This window comes from Trichechus manatus, unplaced genomic scaffold (assembly GCF_000243295.1).
Source record: "Trichechus manatus latirostris isolate Lorelei unplaced genomic scaffold, TriManLat1.0 scaffold00176, whole genome shotgun sequence".
In the NCBI taxonomy this organism is placed as follows: domain Eukaryota; kingdom Metazoa; phylum Chordata; class Mammalia; order Sirenia; family Trichechidae; genus Trichechus; species Trichechus manatus.
Genome location: NW_004444112.1, coordinates 2,559,010 through 2,581,055, shown reverse-complemented (window position 1 = coordinate 2,581,055; position 22,046 = coordinate 2,559,010). Strand labels below are relative to the sequence as shown.

The following is a 22,046-nucleotide window of genomic DNA, read 5'->3' as shown; positions in this document are numbered from 1 at the left end:
AGGGAATTTGCAAAAACCAAACCAAAATTACAAGAAATACTAAAGGGAGTCCCCTGGTTAGAAAATCAGTAACATCAGATAACAATGCAAGACTAGAACACCGGACAGAGCAACCAGATATTAACTCAGATAGGGAAGTCACAAAAATAAATCAAAGCTAATACACTGAAAATAGGTGAACAGAGATATCAATATGTAAAAGATGACAACATTAAAATAAAAAAGAGGGACTAAAAAATGTAGACATAGATTTTTCATATGGAGAGAAGTCAAGGCAATATAAAGAAATAAAAGAGTAGTTTAAACTTAGAAAAATAGGGGTAAATATTAAGGTAACAACAAAGAAAACTAACAATCGAACACGTCAAAAAAAAGGCAAGTAGGAGGGGATAAATGAAACAAGTACAGCAAAATGCTGATGGTGGCTGAAGCTGGATGGTGGGCACGTAAGTATTCATAGTTGTGTGTGTGTGCTTAGAAATTTTTCAGCATGTTTAGAAATTCACGTAATAAAAATCTGAGAAAAAATGTCTGTGGAGAGGTCCCAGTCAGGTGTCCAGGAAGACAGCCCACAGGAGTGCTTGGCAAGCATTACCTCACCAGCTCCTCTTGTGGCCGTGTCACAAATCTGTCACCAGCATCTCTATTGCCTACTGAGTGCCTTCAGAGGCTTCCTGAATGCCTGTGTCACTCATTTCAGGTTTTGTCACCTCATAACCAAAGCACAGCCATTAGGGACTGTGTGAGTGTCCAAGCCTCTCTTCCAGTAGCCCTGGGACTCCTTTCTTTGAGTTCCTTCTCAAAGCTGAGAACCCGGGGTGCTGGGTAGCCTGTGCAGTTTTGTCAACTTGATAACCTCACCCAGAAACCCATACGGGAATTCTGTGGATTCTCTATTGCTGCTATAACAGAAATACCACAAGTGGATGGCTTTAACAAAGAGAAGTTTATTTCCTCACAGTAAAGTAGGCTAAAGGTCCAAATTCAGGGCATCAGCTCCAGGGGAAGGCTTTTTCTCTCTCAGCCTTCTCATCAGTGTTCCCCCGGACTAGGAGCTTCTCGGCGCAGGGACCCCGGTCCAAAGGATGCGCTCTGCTCCCAGCACTGCTTTCTTGATGGTATGAGGTCCCCCACTCTCTGCTTGCTTCCCTTTCCTTGCATCTCTTGAGAGATAAAAGGTGGTGCAGGCCACACCCCAGGGAAACTCTGTTTACACTGGATGTGACCTGGGTAAAGGTGGTGTTACAATCCCACCCTAATCCTCTTTAACATAAAATTACAATCACAAAATGGAGGCCAACCACACAATTCTGGGAATCATGGCCCAGCCAAATTGATACACACATTTTCTGGGGGACACAATTCAAACCATGACACCCAGGGTGCTGGGTAGCCTATGCAGTTTTGTCAACTTGATAGCCCCACCCAGAAACCCATACTGGAATTCTGTGGATTGGAGATGTCCTCAGGCAAAAGTTCAGTGAGCTCCAGGCAGCCAAGGACTCCAAAGACAAGCCCCATCACATGGTGCAGAGGCAGAACCGTCATCAGCTGTGACCCCACACAGCGATAGCATTCCGAACATTTGCAGCAGCGGCTCATATGTGAGGATAACCACCTTTGGAAGTCCTGGGGGATGAAGGAGTGGGAAGGGTGGGGTAGTGAAAGGACAGCAGGGAAGCGGGGTGGGTCAAAAATGGACCCACCATGGATGGTAGACAAGTGTGGGATCACCACCACCAGGGTTGTACCGGTGTTTGAGGCTCTTAGACTGTGGTCAAGTATGACTCATGGTTGGCTTTGGGGCGGACAAATTGGATTTTCAATTCAGAGGCTAAAATCCAGCTGTGGGTAATCAATCAAGAACAGAGGCAGTATTTCAGTGTTGAACACTGGACTCACGCTGGGGGTCAGTTCAGGCCAGGATTAGAAGACAGCGTGGGTTTCAGAGGTCAAGTGTGAAGCACAGGTCAGGGCGGGAATTCAGAGACTGGGGACCAGAGCTGCTGGGCACCCTTACCGGTGGTTCCTGAGGTGTAGATGTACAGCATAGGGCTTCGTGGTGTGATCCCTGCACACAAGTGAGCAGGCACTGGGTCTGAGAGAGCAGCATCTAAGGCGGCCCCCAGAGCCCCCACACCCAGCATTGGGGACGAGTTGCTGAGGTAGAAGTGGCAGATGTTCTCAGCCTGCAGCTTGGGAAGGACTTCCTCCAGGCTCTCCCAGAGGTCTACAGGGACCGGTGAGAGGGGAAAGTGAGGCAAGGCCCACCTCTGAGGTAGGGAGTGGGGAACCTGAAACCCAGAGATGGGGGTAGAGGAGCCTTCTGCCACGGAGGAAGAGGCTAGCAAAGAAACGATTTGACATTCTTCAGTAGAGAATCCCATAGTTGGTATTTTTTTGGCAAAAAGGATGGAAATAGTCATTTTGAAGAAAATAAAAACTGATGCCCTCAGAATAATTTTCCTGATGGATTTAATATTAACTCTAATTGCTGTGAGCGCAAGTGGGAAGCAAAGGACTCTGCTCAGCCTCCACCATCACCACTGTTCTTTGAATTGCCATCCTCCCTGTCCGCCCCCTGCCCCCTCCCACTGACCCTGGAGGGCCCTCACCTGGGTCAACCACCAGCACCGAGGCCCCAGACCTCAGCACAGCACGGACCAGAGTCACCCCCTTGCTGTGCGGGTTGATCCAGGCCGCAGGGCAGCTTGGCCAGCCCCAGCCACAAGGCCAGTACCAGGAGAGTGGTGGGCTTCTCAACAGACATGCTGGAGGGGCCACCCAGCTCAGCCTTCAGGGCCCATGCCGCCTGGCAGGCCAAGGCATCCAACTCTCCGAAGGTGACCTTAAGACCCCCAGGCCCTGTGAACACCAAGGGCACGTAGTCTGGCTGCCCTTGAGCCCGCTGCTCAAAGGCATCCACAAAGGTGCAGGGCAGCTGTTGGCTCAGCTGTGCCCACATCTGCAACCCCAAGCAGAGGATCTGGACCACAAAGGCGATGTCAGCTGGCAGCTGGATAGCAGCAGGACTGGTGTGACTGCTGTGGCCACTAGGCTCAGCCAGTGGGGCATCCAGGGGCCAAGCCAGGGTCACACCAGAATGGCCAGGCCAAACAGCATGCCACAGGTGGGGTCCCCCAGCAACCAGAGAGCACAGCACCAGGATCACGGCAGCCGGCCACGCAGACTGCCCCAGGGCCTGCAGCAACAGCAGCAGTGGCAGGACCAGCCTGGGCCTAACCCCCATTGCACCAGCTCCCTCCTCAAAGTGGCAGCAGTGTGCACCATCTCACCTCTAACACTGGTGCTGGCTGTTCCCAACCTCTGGACCTCCAGGGGATCACACCAGGCCTGCCTCCGTGTTGGTTTCCCAGGAACTGTTGACAGTGGTTGCTCTTGGCCAGGGCTCTGCTCCCGGCCGTGCTGTGACAGCCTGTTTTGCTCTGCTAGGTACTCTGCTTGGCTCCAGTTCCTCTGCGTTTGTCACTGCCCACCTGGGGCCCTCTCCTGTCCTCACTTGTGGAGGCCCTCTTCTCTGTCACATTTGTCACTTCTTTGCCTCTGCCATTATCTACAGGGTCCCCTTTCCTCTCATTGGCCTCTGTCCTCCCTCTGCCATTGTGGCTGACCTCTGGAGACCCAATTCTCTGGCCCTTTCATGGGTACCACCAGCCTCCCCTGTCATCCCTCCTTGCTGTCCTTACCTTCCTGCTCCAGGGCTAGCACCTCCCCCCTTCCTTCTCCTCACACACACACTGTGCACCAGGCAGAAATCCTGCCCTCAGGGAGCTAACAATCCAATTGGCGAAACTGAACATAAACAGGATCAAAAGTCGGGCCTTGCCAGGAGCACTGACCACAGTTCTGTGCACCTATGAGGGAGGTTCTCCCGTGGTACTCACTTAACCCATGGGGAGATGGGGCTCAGCCAGGCTACAGCCCTGTCCACAAGACCCTGGACCACGAGCCGCCGAGGGAGCAGGACTCAGCTGCAGCCTTGGAATCATGAACCCAGGAGCTTAGCCCCCTGCCAGTTAAACAGGAAATACTCAGTAAATGAGCACATGCAGTGCCAGAACTCAAACCCAGCTCTATAGCCCACCCCCTGCATCACTAAGGGTCAGGGGCTTGGACATCTGTGTGTGGTTGGAACAGGAAGGCCTTAGCCCTTAACCTCTGGGAACCAGCTGGGCTTGTTCCTCCAGGCTGCACTCCCCTCCCCCCACCAGCTCCAGATAGGCCTGGCATCCAAGCCAGGAGCCTCCCACCATGCTGGAGGGTGAGAGGTGCCAGCCAGATGATGTAGCCTGCGAGACTGCAGGCCTGTCTTCAGCCATCCATTGGGCCCAGGGATCCTGGTCACTGCCTCTTATGGATTGAACTGTGTCCCCAAAAAATGTGTCAGCTTGGCTAGACCATGATTCCCAGTATTCTGTGATTGTCCACCATTTTGTCATCTGATGTTATTTTCCTGTGTGTTGTAAACCCTATCTCTATGATGTTAATAAGGCCAGATTTGAGGCAGTTATATTAATGAGGCAGGAAACAATCTACAAGATTAGGTTGTGTCTTAAGTCAATCTCCTTTGAGATATAAAAGAGAGAAGCAAGCAGAGAGACATGGGGACCTGATACTACCAAGAAACGAGAGCCAGGAGACTAGCACAGGACCTGGGGTCCCTGTGCTGAGAAGTTCCTCCACCAGGGAAGATTAATGACAAGGACCTTCCCCAAGAGCCAACAAAGATAAAGCCTTCCCCTGAAGCTGGCACCCTGCGATCGGACCTCTAGCCTCCTAGACTGTGAGAGAATAAACTTCTGTTTGTTAACGCCATCCACTTGTGGTATTTCTGTTATAGCAGCGCTAGATAATTAAGACACTGCCCATCCCTCAAGCGGCCACTGTGCCCAGCCCTGGCATCACGACCTGGAACTCGTGCTCCCAGTGGCCAAGGAAGGTATCCTGGGGCTTGGACTATCTCAAGGCATCCTGACCTCAAAATTCCTGATAAACCCCCACCCACTCACCCAAAAGTAAGGTGCTCAACCAACATACCTGTCAGAATGGGGGCAGGGGTAGGGTGGGAGACTGACATCCAAAGGACCCCTGACAGTCTAGCTAGAGGATCTCAGCCTGGAAATCTGCACTGTGGACAGCAGCCAGGAGTCTGAGGAGAGGGGGTTCCCATATGTGACCTCCCTCTAGGAGATCCACCTCAGACAGGGAAGAAGCTGCCCCCTTACAGGACCAAGGGCCCCAGGAGAGCCAAGCGCCAGCTCTATGCCCATTCCTTCCCCACTCCCCCAGAACAGAGGCCCAGAATGGTGGCAGGAGGCTGGGGCTGACCATAGGATACCTCCAGAGATGGGTGGGCTGAGCCCGACGGGCACAGTCTAGGGGAGACACCCACGACTCAGGCCCCATGGCCCACTGTCCTTTATTACATCACAAGGCCCAGCCTCAAGTCCTTGGTGGGCCACCTGACCCCCTTAGGTGCCTGAAGGAGGGATACCCTGGTCGGGGGATGGGGGAGGGGTTCTGGGCCTCACCCAGTCCTACACTGGGGCTGGGGAGCAGCCCCAGACTTTGCCCCACTCCACCCCACCCACACAGGAAGGGGAGATGGGAGATGCGGATCAAGGGTGGAGCCACGAGTCCATGGATCCCAGCGTCCTGTTCAGACTGGAAATGGTCCAGTTCTCAGAGCTGGTCGGGTTTCTGGAAAGTCCAAGTATGTGGGAGGAAATGGGGAAGCAGGGCTGGCCCCTCCATCAGGTCTGCAGGAGGGGTGGAGGCAGAGAAGGGGGACCTGTGCTCAGGGGCGAGTGGTCTGGTGGAGGAAGCATGATTAAGACACTGCTGTGGGTTTGGCTTGCCCTGGGCACGCAGGACAGGAGTGAGCAGACTGCCTCAGGTAGGGACCTGGTCCAGATCCACAACTGTGTTCAGTAGCTCGAGGTGGCGCGACTGATCCTACGGTGCGGGTGGCCACTGTGTAAGGCGTGGCTGAATGCACTGTGGGTGCAGCCTGGAGACTTGGGGTGTGACCTGGCCTACCATGGGCATGGCCTCAGTGCGCGGGGCATGGCCTCAGTGTGCGAGGTGTGGCCGGGCCCCGGATCAGGGAGCTGGGTGTGCGGCCAGGTGGCGCTCGAGCAGTGCCCGGTGCGAGAAGACCTTGCCGCAGGCAGGGCAGGGCGCACGTTCAGGGCGGTGCGTGCGCATGTGCACGTTGAGCGAGCTCTTCTGCGTGAAGCGCTTAGCGCAGACGGTGCACTGGAAGGCTCGCACTCCCGTGTGCGTGACCATGTGCTTGAGCAGGTAGTCGCGCAGCGAGAAGGATCGCCAGCACACGGCGCACTGGTGCGGCTTTTCCCCTGCAGGCAAAAGGACGGGCCGCGTGCACACGTCAGCCGGGTGGAAGTCCCCGGGACACCCTGCCAGACAAGGACACCCCTCCCCTCCCCTCCCAGACTGCCCCTCACCCTAGGATCATCCTGCCCAGCAAGGACGCCCATCTCACTCCCAGACTACTACCGTCATCCCGAGATCCCACTGCCCCACAGGGACCCCTACTCTCCAACTCCCGAACTTCCCTTCACCACAGGCAGAGATATACAACAGGATCTCCGTTCACCTCCGCACTCCAAACTGCACTGTGCCTGGCTCAGGGAGACACTGGGGCTGACCTCACTTCCCCACAATCCCCTACCCCGTCCCCCCCATGCCCACAGAGTCCTCAACTCTGACCACTGGTTTCAATTCTGAGGACACTATGGAAAGGCCCCTCGCCCCTATGCGAAGAGAGAACGGGGCACGCCTGCCCCCTTCCTGCAGTAAGCCCCTGTTGCCCAGAGTCCTTGCCTGCTGTAATGTCCCTGGGGAACACAGTGGGCTGTACCCCTCACCCTAGATCAGAGGAGGGTAAGCAGGCTGTGTCGGCAGCAGAGGGCTTCGGGGCACTGCTTCAGGCAAGGACTGCATTGCCTTGGGGCCCCTGGAAGTTCCTCCACTTGCTGACCACCTAGCACCCCTTCTTTCACCTACTCCCTATCTTCTCCCCATCCTCCCCAAGACAGCTAGGGGGAGATTTTAAGATGTAAATCACATCTCATCACTCTCCAGCTCAGAACATTTTGACTGCTTCCTCTCCACTCAGGGTGAAACACCAAGTTCCTGCCCTGCAGATCTGGATCTTCTCTCTCTCTCACACACAGCTCTCCACTGTGGTGTGGCCTTCCAGCCAAATCTCTACTTTCCTTGACACCAAGCTCAGCTTTGATCAAACACCCCTGTCCACTCCCACCTTGTGCCTGGCTCAGCACAGCTAGCCACACTTCCAAGCTCCACCCTTGCGCTCCACTGGTAGTTATGAGCTCGGCTGCTAAGCAGCACAGCTAGCCACACTTCCAAGCTCCACCCTTGCGCTCCACTGGTAGTTATGAGCTCGGCTGCTAAGCAGCACAGCTAGCCACACTTCCAAGCTCCACCCTTGCGCTCCACTGGTAGTTATGAGCTCGGCTGCTAAGCAAAACACTGACAACTCGAACCCACCAGCCACTCTTTAGAAACCCTATGGGGCAGTTCTACTCTGTCCTATAGGGTCACCATGAGTAGGAATCAACTCTACAGCAATTGGTTTGGTTTGGGTTAGCTGCTTCGGAGCAGTCTCTCTAACCTACCCTAGTGTTGGTCTGAGGGGACCTTGCTGCAGCCTTGGCAAAGCCCCCTTTCCTCCCTCCTGGGCCAGGGGTGTCTACGTTGCAGCACCTACCTCCTCCTGTCCCTGGTGCAAGGGCTCCTCAGGCCCTAATCTTCCCCCTTTCTGCAGGTTCCCCACACTCTCCTTAGGCCCGTACACTCCCCCTCACCTTCAACCCCTGACCTGCTGTCTGGAGAGGCCCAGCGCCCACTACCCAGCCTAGTCTGGGCTAAGTCTACCCAGGGTTAAGCCTCCCCACTTATTCCAGGCTCCTGCACCCAACTAAAGCCTCCACCACCACCTTTCCAAACTCCTTGGGCAGGTTCCCCTACACAGCCTCAGGATCCCCACCTACAAATCGAGGTAGAGGGACAGAGGCGCGGTCCATGACCTGTTCCCCACAACTCAGTCCACCCACGAGCTATCCACTTAGGCTCCATATCCAGGCCTCCTGGGGTCACCAAAGAACAACAGGCCTGGATGGATACCCAGTTTACAGAGGGTGCAGCCAAGGCCTGGAACCATGTAGCCCCCTCATTACCCACCCCTCTGCTACCTCCTGCCCCCTGGGATCGCATGACCAAGAGAGGCAAACTGCGCCTGCGTCAGACCCCCACTCCCCCAGGGCCCGACCCCTCCTGAGGGAGTGAATCTCCAATGACCAGAGACCAAGGAGTTCAGAGACCTGGGCAGAGGGGTCCCTTCCCAGCTCACCCGAGTGGATGAACATGTGCTTGGTGTAGTTTTTCCGAGAGCTGAACGTTTTGCGACAGTGGGTGCACTCATAGGCGGGCGTCTCTGCGGCCGAGGAGCGCGCCGCGGTGCCCGATGGGGCCGCAGCAGGAGCGGTAGGCGGGGCTGGCGTCTCCCCTAACTGGGTAGCAGCACTTGGAGCCGCGTCAGACTGGAGCGCCTGGTAGAAAGGGGGTGGGGGCGCGGGTGTCGGTGGCCCGGGAGCACCCAGGCGAAAGGGGAAGAGTGAGCCGGGTGGCCCGGTGGTCTTCACACCCGGCGGGCGGGAGCCGGCCAGGATGCAGTCGGGCGGGGCAGGGGCAGGGGCAGATGTCTCGGCAGGACAGGCCTCGGCAGTGGTACCGTCCTCGTCTTGCCAGGCAGAGACGTAGCTGTCAGGAAACACGTCCTCGGCTGCTGCAGCTCCCCGGAGGAATTCCCTCCCCACACCACTGTAGTCAGGAAGGCCGGCAGGCGCAGGGGGGTGCTCTTGTGCACTGTCTGCGGTGGTGTTGAGAAAACCTGCAGCACAGTCAGGAAAGGCAGGAGGCGCCTGGCCTTCACCAGGACCACTGCCGCCCCCTTCTCCATCCTCGCCATCGGTCTCATCGTCGGTTTCATCCTCGTCATCTTCGCCACCGTCATCAGGGGGCGCAGGGAACGCCAGGTCAGTGTCAGACGCCTGGGCCTTGGCGGGCACCGGGGGCGCAGGCAGCTGCAGGCGCGCGGGCTGGCGCTGCTTGCGGCTGTGTGCGGCGCCGGAGTGGCCAGGGGGGCGCGCGGCCAGGAGGTGGCGCAGGCGATGGCGCAGCTGCGCGGGTGCGAGTGGCGGCGGCACTGGTGCAGGGAGGGGTGCAGGCACCGGGGCGCCTGGGGCAGAGGCACGCCCACGTGCAATGATCTGCGTGCATTCGTCAATGACCGTCTGGATGCGCAGCACTGATGCAGCCGTGAGCACCTGCAGCGCTTCGCCCTGCGCCACCACCAAAGAGCCGCTGTAAAGGAACTCCACGAGCTGGCGCACCGTCTGCGCAGGAACCACTGGCGGCACGCGGATCTCCGAGTGGCCGAGCAGCAGCTTGTCCTGGAAAAAGGGCGAGCCGGCCGCCAGTACACATCGGTGTGCGCGCAACGAGGCTTCGCGGATGCGCACGGTCACGTCACAGAAGTGACCGCCCAGTCGCTGTCCGTTTAGGGTCTCAAGCAAGGAGCGAGAAAAGTTTTGCAGATGGATGTGGTGCACTGCCTCCGCCGCAGCCATCTGCACAAGACAGGAGTTGGGAAGAGAGGTCAGCTGGGGATTATGCTCTGTCCCAGCACATGGCACAGCCCGAGGTCCAAAACTGAGTCCTCAGACATCCCCAGGACCTCAGCAGCTCCCTCCATTTCTGCAGCCCCCAGCACACCACACCCGTGAAAGAGGATGGGGATACCCCCCACGCCAAATGCCTGCCCTCCCCCTTCTCCATCCTTACTCACTGCACAGGGCCCAGGACTCGGACTGCCCATCCCTGGCCCAGGCGCCTCCACCTCCAGTATGAGTATGCTCTCCCCATGTTCCCTTCTCAGGGGCAACCTCATGGAGAAGAGGCCAGGGACTCTATCCAGAACTGGCTGCCCCTCAACCCAGAAAGCAGAACAGGTGGTGGAAACACTGGACCCTGTCCCCTCTAGCCTGGCTGCAACTCCTCCCATTTGACCCATCCCCCAGCCTCTGAGCATCTAAGGCCCAGTGCAGACCCCAGACTGCTGCCTTAGAACAGCGTTATGTTAAGTAGTGTATGGAGAGGTCCTCCTGGAGGATGGGAGATGGGGTGGAGTGTCCCTTCGTGAGAGATGGAAGATGGGCTGGGTGATTTGTGGTGTGCCTGACACAAAGAGTTGAGGATAGGTTGGGCATTAGCCTGGCAGGCACCAAACATAAAGCCAGATTCCGTCTCTGGCAGACCCCTGCCCAACTGGCAGGGAGGTACCTCCCACTGCCTCTTGGGGTCTCAATGGGGACCGTGGGACACAGGAAGTGGGTGTGGCAGACAGAGGGTGTGTGTGGACAAGCGCAGGGGTGTGTGACTGAGTGGGCACAGGTGGACTAGGCCAGCATGGCTGGGCAATCCAGAGCTTTTTGTGAACCCCCGTCCAATGAACCAGGCATTTACCACCCTCAGGCACTGGAAAGTGGAGGGAGTACCCCCCAGGGGTCTCTGCAAAGCCCCTATTACTTCACATGCCAAGCAGGTGACCCCACACTTGCTTGGTCGGCTTCCTCTGACAAACAAGGATGGGGCACCTGGCTCACCCCACACCCAAGCTGTACACACCTACAAGCTTCACCTACAGTCTAGGCGACAAGAGTTGGGACACGGCGCGCACCCTGAGATCAACCCACTCTGGTGCTCGCGCAGGGTTGCACAGCCCCAAAGGGCGTCCCGCTGAATCCTGTCCTTACATCCTCAGGGGCTTTCGGGCTCTCAGCCTGAACCCCTCTGGCTCCTGATGCCCCCACTGCCTTCCGTTGCTCAGGCCAGACTCCTCTTTCTTGCGTCCCCCACATCTGATTCCCCTAGTCCACTTCTGCACACTTCTACTGCTCCGGTTACCACCGGCCTGCACTGTGGCAGTAGACTCGTCACTGGACTCCTCCACGCCCCCCACCTCCCGGTCGATTCCCCACGCAACAGCCAGAGGGAGCCCGCTCAGACCTAACTCAGATCGGGACCCTCCTCTGCTCAGAACCCTCTATGACGATGAATTCCTGGTATTCCTCAAACGGCACGTGCCATTACTTCAGTCAGAAGCACCCTTCCCGGTCTTTATTCACCAGGCATCTAAAGTCCTGCCCGAGTAACAGAGGCTGAAACCTGCGCATCAGATAGCAGGGCATGAATTCCTCTGCTGACCCGCCTGCCCTGCGTCCCTGCGGACTCTGATTCCTCTTTCCAGATGCAGGGCCTTCCTGGATACCTCAGAACAAAGGTCCCCCTCTGAGACCCGCCGCCCAGGCCCATCCTCCCGGTCTGATATCGCGTTCCTACCGCCACGCCTTTGCCCATGCCATGCCTTTTACTCAGAGCACCCTCTCCCGTACTCCGTACCATTGCTAGCGCCCTACCCTGCGCCGAGTCCCCTCTCAGTTCCGCTGCGGCTGCACCCGTGCAAGCCCCCCGCCGCCCTAGGTCTCCCGCTTGCGCGCCCTTGCTAGCGCCGTGCCCCGGTCCTGCAGCGCCCCCTCGCGTCCGCCGCAGCGTACGCTCTGCAGCTCTCCGAGCCCAGAACGAGCGCCTCTCCCCTGGCACGCCTGGGCCTCCTTGCGGGCCCAGCGGCAGGGGGATGCCCGCCCGCTCGACCCCACCTCTTGCTCCTCCTCAGTCACCAGGCTTGGCCGTGGCCTCCTCCTGCTCACCGCCACCAAGGCCGCACTTCCGGGCCGCGATCCGGGCGGAACCCAACTCCACTGCGGCCACGGCGCCGGGGAGCGCTGGTCCTAAGCACGTTTCCGGCGTTTCCATGGAGATCAGCTTCGCCGCCTGACAGCACTTCCGGCCCCCTACCCAGGAGAAACCAAAGTCTTGGAAACTGGGACTGACCAGGCGCTGGGAAGCTCTGGGCCAGAGCACCCTTCCGGCGTCGCCATAGAGACAGGGCGGGAGTTGGGACCTGTGTTGTCAATCTGTGGGCCACGCCCCTGCTTGCACGGCCCAGGGTTAAGAAGATACGCAGTAATGGAGGGCAAGCTGGTAGTCCAGGCTGAAGCCCCATGGCCAATCTTGGCCAGCTTAAGCCCCGTTGCAAGAACGGGAGGCGGCGTTTTCCCCATAACACAGTGGGGACAAGAGTCGCGTTTGCTCCCTCACCCGTCCTGTTGCAGGGTGGAAACCCTAAGTTCTGCTCGGTGCCACTCGTCTCAGCCAATAAATGAGAGACCAAGATGGGGAGATCAAGAAAGGCGCTTTCATTTGGTTGCACAAGGGAAAGAATAGGGCTGTTGCCGCCAAGACTGCCCAGCGAGGGTGAGAAGGAAAGTTACTTTTATGGAGTTTACAAGTAGGAAGTTCATACAAATTACATCAGCAACATTCTTAATCATACTAGCAGGCGCGATGGAGTTTACATACAACCATGTAGCGCATGTTCAGAAAATGGCAGTTAAACTCCGTCCAGAAGCGGGGAACTTATTACGTATGAGGTACTTAATGAGCTAAAAGGTTGTCCTGAACATCAACCTGGTGCGGAAACCGGTTTCCGCCGATTTCCTCAAGTTTTGGGCAGCAGTTAAAGAAAGGGGAACCAGGATGTGGATGTAAAGCTACAGGGTGTGTCAAGGAAGTTGCTTGAGGCAGTGGAATCTTAAGCAGGCTGCGGGCCTCTGTCTTACTCGTACCCCAGCCCCACGCGGGGCATAGGTGAGAATGGGGGAGCCAACGCCACCAAGGCTATGGCTCCCATCCCCTGCCCTGAGCCTGGGTCCCAGCCGGAAGGTGGAGGCAATCAGACCCCACGCCCCTCACCCCTACGGGACCACCAGGCTCACCTGCCCTAAGGTGAGGAGTGAACAAATGAATGAATGTGCGCCTTTTGCACGCCACACCCTGGGCCTGAACTCAGAAAAGTAACAGAGTGTAGGAGGGTGAGCTGTGGTTGCATAAGCCAGGAGGGTGGCAAGTGGACAGACCTGAAAGACCAGAAGGCACCAGATGGGACAGAATCTATGGGATGAGCCGTCCAAAGGAAACAGCCTCTTGTCTGCAAGGCCCTGAGATGGGGGCAGCTGTGCAGGGTGCCCATGAGCCAGACCCACTAGCCAGTGAGATTGGAATGTTGGACTAGCTGGGCTTTTGGCTCTACTCCTGGGGGCTGGAGGGAGGTAGGAGGTCCTGAAGCTTGAGGTCAGAAGATCCCAAGGCCTCAGTGGATCACATGCCATATTGAACAGCTCAACAGGTGTGGAGTCTAGCATGGGGGCTGAAGTGTAAGCCTCAGGGAAGAGGACAAGGCCGAGGTGCTTGCCCCACCTAGGCAGCTGCTGGGTTGCTGTGTTGTAGGTAAGGTGTTTGAAGGTCAAGGAGGGAAAGGTACAGGCCAGGTGGGGAGTCACTGTCTTGTCTCTGCCTGCAGCCCATCTGTGGCCACACCTGAAGGAACCTCACAAACACATGTCTGATGGTCTCGTTGTCCCTATTCACAACCTGAGCCCCTTACTGTGGCCTGCCCAGTCCTGTATGGTCTGCTCCCAACACGCTTGCTAACCCCCTTTCCTCCCTTCTCCCTGTCGCTGCTCCATGATCATACACCCCTTGTGGTGCCACCCCTTTGCCTGGAACTGCTATGCCTGTGCTGCTCCCTCTGCCTGTAGGACCCTCCTATACAGGTCAAAGGCCATCACATTCCCCCAGGTATCCTCCCTGACCTCAAACTCTCTCTTCTTCTATCAGAAGGTCTGTGAGGGCAGGAGGGTCAACTGTGTCCTTCACCTTGGCACACAGCGGCTACAGCTGCAGCACACAGGAATGAAGGTGCCAACAGCCACTTCTCCCTCCTCTTAGTGTCCACTGGGCTTGACCCCATAGGTTGCTGGGACATTGCAAGTAAAACTGATGTGGGAGACAGAATTCTAAAAATGCCCTCCCCAAGATTCCATGCCCCAGTACTCTAGAACCTGTGAATGTGACATCACCTGTGAAATAGTTACACTGCATGGCAAAAGGGGCTTTGTGGATGTAATTATATGATCCCTGAGTGGCCCAAAAGGTTTGTGCTCGACTACTAACTGACCCTTCCAGCAGTGCCACAGAAGAAAGACCTGGCGATGTACTTCTGTAAAGAGCACAGCCAAGAAAACCCTGTGGAGCTCACTTCTGTTCTGTAACACATGGTCTTCATGAGTTAGAACCAACTACACAGCGACAAGTAATCAGCTGCCCTTAAAATAAGGAGATGGTCCTGGATTAATTGGGTGGGCCAAATAATTCCTGGGTGGTACAAATGGCTCGCTTTCAGGTACTAACCTAAAGGTTTGTGGTTTGAACCCACCTGGTAGTACAATGGAAGAAAGGCCTGGCAGTCTCCTTCCATAAAGATCACAGCCAAGAAAATCCTACAGAGCAGTTCTACTCTGTAACACATGGGCTTGCCATGAATTGGAGTTGACTCAGTGGCAATGGGTTTTTAGAAAGTAATCACAGGGTCCTTAAAGGCAGGAGGGGAAGGCAGAGAGATTCGAAGTAAGAAAAGGACTCCATGGGCTTTGAAGGTGGAGGGGGCCACAGGATGAGAAATGTAGGCTGCCTCTAGAAGCTAAGAATGACCCCGAGCTGACAGCCAGCAAGGAAATGGGGACTTCAGGCCTACAACCACATGAAACTGAATTCTGCCAATGACCTAAATGAGCTTAGAAGCAGATTCTTCTTCCCATCTTCCAGATAACAGCCCAGCCCAGCCAACGCCTTGATTGTGGCCTTAGGAGTTCCCTCCTAAGAAGCAAGAAATGTTGCCTAGACTTCTGACTACAGAACTGTGAGCTACTTAATGAGTGTTGTGTTAAGCCACTGGGTTTGTGATAATTTGTTACAGTCCCATTTGCACATTTAAAGGGCTGTGGGATGGACAGTGGACCTAGTAGCATGGCAAATGCAGGAGGCCAGGTAGGCAGCAATGGGAGAGCAGGGGACAGATTCAGGGTAGGAAGGAAAGGACATAGGGCTTCAGAGGAGGTCTCAGCCTCCAGGGGAGAGACTAGGAGGATGATGGTGAGATGGGGGTGTGGCCCAGTAGGCCTGGGTGGTATTGTTATGTGCCAATCAAGTCAATTCCAACTCATAGCAACCCCATGGGACAAAGTAGAACTGCCCATAGGTTTTCCTAGGTTGTAATCATTATGGGAGCAGATAGCCAGGTCTTTCTCCTGTGTCGCTTCTAGGTGGGTTCAAACTGCCAACTTTTCCGTTAGCAGCCAAGCACTTAACCATTTTGTCACCAGGGTTCTTCTTAGGCCTGGGTAGGCAGGAAGAGAAAGGAGCCCTGATGGTGCAGTGGTTAAGTGCTCAGCTGCTAACTGAAAGGTCAGCGGTTCGAACCCACTAGCCACTCTTAGGAGAAAGATGTAGCAGTCTGCTTCTGTAAAGATTCACAGCCTTAGAAACCCTATGGGGCAGTTCTACTCTGTCCTATAGGGTTGCTAGGAGTCAGAATTGACTTGACAGCAATGTTTGTTTGTTTTTTTTTAAAGCAGGAGGAAAAAACTCAAGCCCAGACTCCTCGAGCAGAAAAAAGAGGTGGCAGCTGGGGCTGCAGGAGTCACGGGCCTTGAGAAAAAGTCGATTTTGCTTTTCTGTCCAAAGACCTTGTCATGGTGATTGTGGGACATGTGGATGAATAAATGAGTACAGCTGAGGACACAGGTTAAATAAATCAGGGCGGCGGTTGGGGTGGGGGTGTTGTGGCCTGCAAATGAAAATCCCAGGCCAGGCCCCAGAATCTAGGGGGGCAGTGAGGGATGGAAGGGGTAGGCACCACGGGCTGGGCATAGGGAAGAAGCTGTGAGATTCCAGCTGCCACAGACGCATGAAAGGAGCAGAAGATATCGTTCGATGGGGTAAGCCAGGCCCCCTCAGCTGGCAGATGTGGACACCAAGACACCAGGAGCCCTTTCTGCTGCCAGCTCCATCGGGGTCCCCAAGCTCCCTCCCTGCTCCATTCTCATCTGGTGCCTCCTTCTGTGGCAGCCACTGTCCAAGGGTAAAGCCCAGTGTTTTGCGTTTCAGTGCCTACAAACCCAGCCCCAACCTGGCGGGCCTGTGCCAGATGTGCAGTCTGGGCTGTGCCAGGTATGCAGTCTGAGTTGTGCCAGCTGTGGGGTGTGGGCTGTGCCAAGTCCTGGGACCCAGGCACACACTTCTGCCAGCCAGGAGCATCCACCTGGCAGAGGGCACAGACACTGAGCATGTCCACTGAGAAATGCTTTCAGGCTGGAGGCGGAGGGGTGGAGGTGAAGAAGTTCCCTGGCAAGGTGAGTACCAGCAGTTGATGGTTGAGCTGTCCTGAGAAGCCATGTCAGAGGTGGAGGGAAGGACATGACGGATCCCAGAAGCTGCAGCCTGGGGAGGGGGCTGGAGAGGAGACTGGACCCAGGCCCAGGTGGAGCCCATGGAGGCAACAGAAGCAATGGGCCCAGGTTTGTGGTAATTTATATACCACATACAATATGTGGCCTTCAGGATTTATCAAAAAATAACAACGCCCAGACAAGGATCCAGAGCTTTTCTCCGGAATGGGGCGGAGGGTAATTGCAACATTAACAAAAAAAACAAACCCCAAACCCACTGCCTTCAAGTTGCTTCTGACTCATAGTTGACCCTATAGGACAGAGTAGAACTGCCCCACAGGGTTTCAAATAAGCGGTTGGTGAATTTAAACTGCGGACTTTTTGGTTAGCAGCCAAGCTCTTAACCACCATGCCATCAGGGCTCCATTTGCAACACAGAAAAGGTTTAATGTGCTTTCATATGTAAAGACAAAAGGGAACACCTTTCCAGCCACAAGGGCAGTGCCTGAGAAGACAACTGGAAGGAGAATACCCAAATGGAAATAAACTAATAAACAAAACCGGTTGCTGTCATGTTGATTCCAACTCGCAGGACTCCATGTGTGTCAGAGTTGAACTGCTCACAGTAGAACTGTTTTCATGGCTGTGACCTTTCAAAAGTAGATGCCAGACCTTTCTTTTGAGGCACCTCTGGGTGGGTTCTAAGAGTCAACCTTTTTAGAAAAACAAAGAGCACCTTAATTGCTCAGGCTATTTTCAGACACCAGATACAAAAAGTCAAACGTGGTCCATTGTTCCACAGCGCGGCACACTAAGGAGTGAGGAAACTCTAAAAGTTAGTCAGTCGGACTACTAGGAAATCTATTCCTGTTTTCAAAAGAGGCAGCCTGAGGATAAAAGTAACAAGTTAATCAATGTCCTAAACACAAAGAGGGCAGGGCAGGGAGCAGGTAGGGGTGTGTTGTCATGTGGGAGGGGACGTGGTCAGGGTGTGGTGAGTTTGGGCTGATCACTATGGGTCTATGGTCTCAGCCACTAGGACAGCCAGGAAGAGCAGGGCTAGGGGGCCGTTCTGCCTCAGTTTCCCTACATCACTTGGAACGCACTTCTCAGGCCAGAGGTGAAGGGCACAGTTCCTAACAGAAAACACTGAACAATCCGACCAGACAAAACTCAAAATGTCTGGGTGACACAGGAGCCCGAGGTTAAAGTGACGGCCAGCGCAGGCACGGTCTGAGACCACATATTGTATCATCCCATTGATATGAAACGCCCAGGAAAGACAAATCTACCACGACACCGTAGTGGTTGGGGGTGGTTGCCAGAGGTAGAGGGTGGAAACTGGGATTCACAGCACCAACAAATGGGCTTAGGGATCTCATTGGGGGTGACGGGAATGTCCTAAAACAGGACAGTAGTAATAGTGTATAACTTGCTAAATTTACTAAAAATGATTGAATTGTTCACTTGAAATGGGCGGAGTGTATGAGAGAGCTGGTGTCCGGAGGCGGAAGGGCAGTATCGACACTAGGGTAGTAAACACGCACAAGTGCCGGCTTTCACTTACTCAGGTTGCTGGAATTCCCAGCCCCAGGGTGCCCTCGAAGTAGCAGATACAATGGGGTACCACTGAGAAACGTCTTTTAATGGAGACATTTTAACCTGGCTTCGGTTGGATGCGTTAATAAAGCAAGAAGAACCTCACCATGACCTTGACTAACAAAACTAGAACATTTGCTAATTTGGGGATGTGAGTCCCCAGTGTGTGCTATATTGTTCTCTGTGTGTTTCTGATTTTTAAACTTTTCAAAATTAATCCAAGGGCACAGTATGGGGCCGGGGTGCTGGGACCCTGGAGAAGCAGCAGTCTTTTTGTGTTGTTACTATTTGTTTTTGTTTAGGAGTTCCAGGGTGGTGCAATGGGTTGTTATCAAACTCACTGGGGACAGTGAAAGGCAGCAGAGAGGCTGGCGTTTGCCTATTTGGCAGGGACGGGAAAGACAGTCATAACTTGTGAAGACCCAACTCTGGGTAGGTAGAATCAGAGAGAGAAAGTGTCGTGGGTGTCTGGGGTCATAATGATGATGTGGGAAAGTGGGGGTATTGAGTTATCTTCACATTTTGGAAATGAGCCTTATGTCAGCTATTATTCAAACACACGCCCATATTCCCAAATATGGGCTCTGAGGGCAGGTTTGTCTTTGCCAGGGACCCATTCATGATTGCTGGGCGCCAAGCATGTCCTTTGGTGTCTGTGAATCCATGTGCCTCCTCCCCTTTATAAAGAATTGTATTGAAGTATAATTTATATACTATAAAATACACCCATTATGGGTGTACCCATCAATGATTTTTTAGTAAATTCATATCATTGTGCAGCCACCACCACTATCCAGTTTCAGAACACTTCCCTCCATCTTAAACAACTTTGTTCCACTTGGCTTCCTTCACCTCTCCCTCCACCTCCAGCCTCAGGCCAAGGATCTGGTTTCTGGCTGTAGAGATTTATAGCGCCTTTTGTGATGCCTAGGGGAGGACATTGGACCCTGGTTTCTGGCAAAACATGCCCCATTCTGGATGGGCCCCTGGCTGTTGCATGGGCTTTTTGACGTTCCCTGTTCCAAAAAGAAAAAACAAATTCGTTGTCATCAAGTTGGTAACAACTCATGGCAACCATATGCGACAGAGTAGAACTGCTCTATAGGTAGTTTTTTTTTTAAATAATTTTATTTATTTATTTTTTGTTGTTTTTCCATAGGGTTTTCTTGGCTGAAATCTTACGGAAGCAATTCTCCAGGCTTTTCTTCTGCGGCACCACTGGGTGGGTTCGAACAGCCAACTTTTAGGTTAACAGATGGCAAACTGCTTGCACTTATCTTCCACTGCAAGAAACCAAACAAAACCCATTGCCACTGAGTCAATTCCGACCCATAGCGACCCTATAGAACAGAGTAGAACTGCCCCATTGGGTTTCCAAGGAGCAGCTGGTGGATTCAAACTGCCAGTCTTTTGGTTAGCAGCTGAATGCTTAACTACTGGTGCCACCAGGGCTCCTATCTTCCACTGCAGCTCCTGTGAAATTAAATCTAAAGACCTGTTGGTATTCAGGCCAAATATTTTTGGCTAAAGCCCCCCACAGGGGGTATTGGGTGAGTCCCCTTGTGTTCACTCAAGCTTCCCGCTACCAACTGGCGGCCATGTTGACACTACATACTACAAGCACCTTATTGTGTGACTATCAGCAGATAATCCTCCCCTTTGCCGAAATTTCATTAAAGGTTGGGAAATGGTGTTTACCCCTGCTGAGAGGAGCCAGGTCTCCTGGGAGAAATGGCTAAGCCTGGAACACCTTGTTATGCCACAAAAGAAGCACCCAAAGAATGTTGGGGACATGTTAAAAGAACACAAGCCAACATCAGAATGAATGATGACTTGTTGACTGACACATGGAGCCCTGGTGGCGCAGTGGTTAAGAGCTCAGCTGCTAACGAAAATGTTGGCAGTTAGAATTCACTAGTCACTCCTTGGAAACCCTATGGGGCAGTTCTACTCTGTCCTATAGGGTCGCTGATTTGGAATTGATAACCATGGGTTTGGTTTTTGGTTTTTGACTGACACACAATGAATCCACAATCATCCATGAGTTCACAACGGTTCTCAAAAAGAGAGAAAGCCAGAAAAAGAAACCCATCTGTCACCACTGGATGCAGATTTTAAGCCAACCCCTCACTCTGAGAATCTGGCGTCAATTCTGCCTTCCCAGGGGAGCTGTATTTCAGGGGAACACATGGACCCAGTTCTTCCTTTCAGAAGAACATCAGCCCTGGTTCCTTTCAGGAGGGAAAGGAATTCAACTCTGAACTTTTTGGTCCTCTTCCTGTCCCAGTCCCTAATCCTATAATCTCAGGTGATGGTCTGCCTTCCTCTCTCTCTCTGGAAGACATCAAATAGAAAAAGTGAGGGCACCTGCTGAGTCTAGGCCTGGGCTGGACTCATGCAGGCTGTGGGGCTCTGGACAATTTTCTCATCTCTGAGGGGATCTGTTTTCCCATCTGTGAAATGGGGACTGTAACAGGCTGAAAAATGCCCACTTCCCAAAGATATCCACTCATAATTTCTGGAACCTGTAAGTGTTACTATATAAGGAAAAAGAGTCTTTGCAAGTGTGATTAAATTTAGGATCTTGAGATTGAGGAGATTATCTTGAGTTATCCGGGTGGGCACTAAATGCAATCCCATGCATCCTTAAGTGAAATAAAATTATACGTTTTGCTTTTTGAAAACAGAGAGCATTCTCTCACCAACGGCACTAAAGGTCATCTTTAAACGTTAGAAACCCATGTGCTGTATAATAATAAATATATATGTATATAATTTTTAAAGTTAATAGTTATGCCTCGAATTATAACTGACCTTTAGAAGTAGCTTGTTTGTTTTCTATATAATTACATCTAGGCAATCAGGTTTGTTGAAACCAAAGAAGGGCTAGTTTAATTATTTATTAAGTTTCACTTAAAACCTGTTCTTTCAGAAAATAATTGAAGATTAATGAACATGTTCTAAGATTCCAGAGGTCTTGTAACCATGGCTCACTGATCTTGTGATTGTCTTAGTAAGATTTCTGTTTAAGCTTTCATAATGTTTGAGCACATACTGCTCTCTTATAAAATTTATGTATTCTGACATAATTGTCAACCAATAAAAAAAATTTGTTCAAAGTTCGTGATAAAATTGTATATAAGCACCCTGAAAATCTTAATCAGAGTGCTGATGTTATGGATTGAATTATGTCCCCCAAAAATATGTGTTGTAAATCCTAACCTCTGGTTATAATTCCATTTGGGAATGGGCTGTGTTTGTTATGTTAATGAGGCAGGATTAGTGTAGGGTGTATCTTGAGTCAATCTCTTTATTTTTTTTATTGTACTTTAGATAAAGGTTTACAGAACAAATAGTTTCTCATTAAACAGTCACTACACATATCGTTTTATGACATTGGTTAACAACCCCACGATATGTCAACACTCTCCCTTCTCAACCTTGGAGGACTTTTTTTTTGGTGGAAATATACACAGCCAAAGTTACGCCATTTCAAAAGTTTCTACATGTACAATTTAGTGACATCAATTATATCCTTCCAGTTGTGCTGCTATTCTCACTATCCTTTTCCAAATTATTCCATCACCATTATCTTCAACTCACTGCCCCCTAGGCTTCCCATCAAACCTTTTGAGTTTCTGTTGTCAATTTGATCTTACATAGATAATTCTTTTTTTTTTTTTTGGTAACTTAGATGAAAGTCTGCAGACCAAATAATTTCTAATTAAACAGTTAGTACACATATTGCCCTATGACAATGGTTAACAACCCCACGAAATGTCAACACTGTCCCTTCTCAACCTTGGGTTCCCTATCACCAACTTTCCTGTCCCCTCCTGCTTTTTAGTCCTTGTCCCTGGACTGCTGTGCCTCATTACTCCGTTTTATGAGGCTGTCCAATCCCTGGCTGAATGGTGAACTTCGGGAATGACTTCACCACTGAGCTAAAAGGGTGTCTGGGGGCCATACTCT

General features: G+C 53.0%; 3 protein-coding genes across 3 annotated transcripts in view; 1 reads left to right on the top strand and 2 right to left on the bottom strand.

The window, feature by feature from the left end:
• SLC27A5 (solute carrier family 27 member 5) overlaps positions 1–3,250 on the bottom strand; it is a 10,051-nt gene extending 6,801 nt beyond the window's left edge. The window contains 8 exon segments of the mRNA XM_004386939.1: positions 1,434–1,438; positions 1,487–1,543; positions 1,545–1,629; positions 2,021–2,230; positions 2,616–2,710; positions 2,712–3,039; positions 3,042–3,156; positions 3,158–3,250. Coding sequence (XP_004386996.1) covers positions 1,434–1,438; positions 1,487–1,543; positions 1,545–1,629; positions 2,021–2,230; positions 2,616–2,710; positions 2,712–3,039; positions 3,042–3,156; positions 3,158–3,250 — 988 coding nt within the window.
• Positions 3,251–6,123: 2,873 nt separating this feature from the next.
• Positions 6,124–11,628, bottom strand: ZBTB45 (zinc finger and BTB domain containing 45). Its single transcript, XM_004386918.2, has 3 exons — positions 11,530–11,628; positions 8,420–9,698; positions 6,124–6,380 (listed from the first exon to the last, which is right to left on the bottom strand). The coding sequence occupies exons 1-3, from the start codon at positions 11,530–11,532 to the stop codon at positions 6,124–6,126; spliced, it is 1,539 nt and encodes a 512-aa protein (XP_004386975.2). The 5' UTR covers positions 11,533–11,628.
• Positions 11,629–16,373: 4,745 nt separating this feature from the next.
• The window catches only part of TRIM28 (tripartite motif containing 28), a 29,881-nt gene continuing 24,208 nt past the window's right edge, over positions 16,374–22,046 (top strand). Inside the window, exon 1 of the mRNA XM_023741198.1 lies at positions 16,374–16,439. Within this exon, the coding sequence (XP_023596966.1) occupies positions 16,374–16,439 (66 nt within the window). The remainder of the gene's footprint in view (positions 16,440–22,046) is intronic.

What these genes read in the sequence shown, in the direction of transcription:
- ZBTB45 (XM_004386918.2), bottom strand. An exon ending in GCACATGTTCATCCACTCGG is followed by an intron (nt 6,381 to 8,419) that starts GTGAGCTGGGAA and finishes TTTTGCCTGCAG; the next exon opens with GGGAAAAGCCGCACCAGTGC.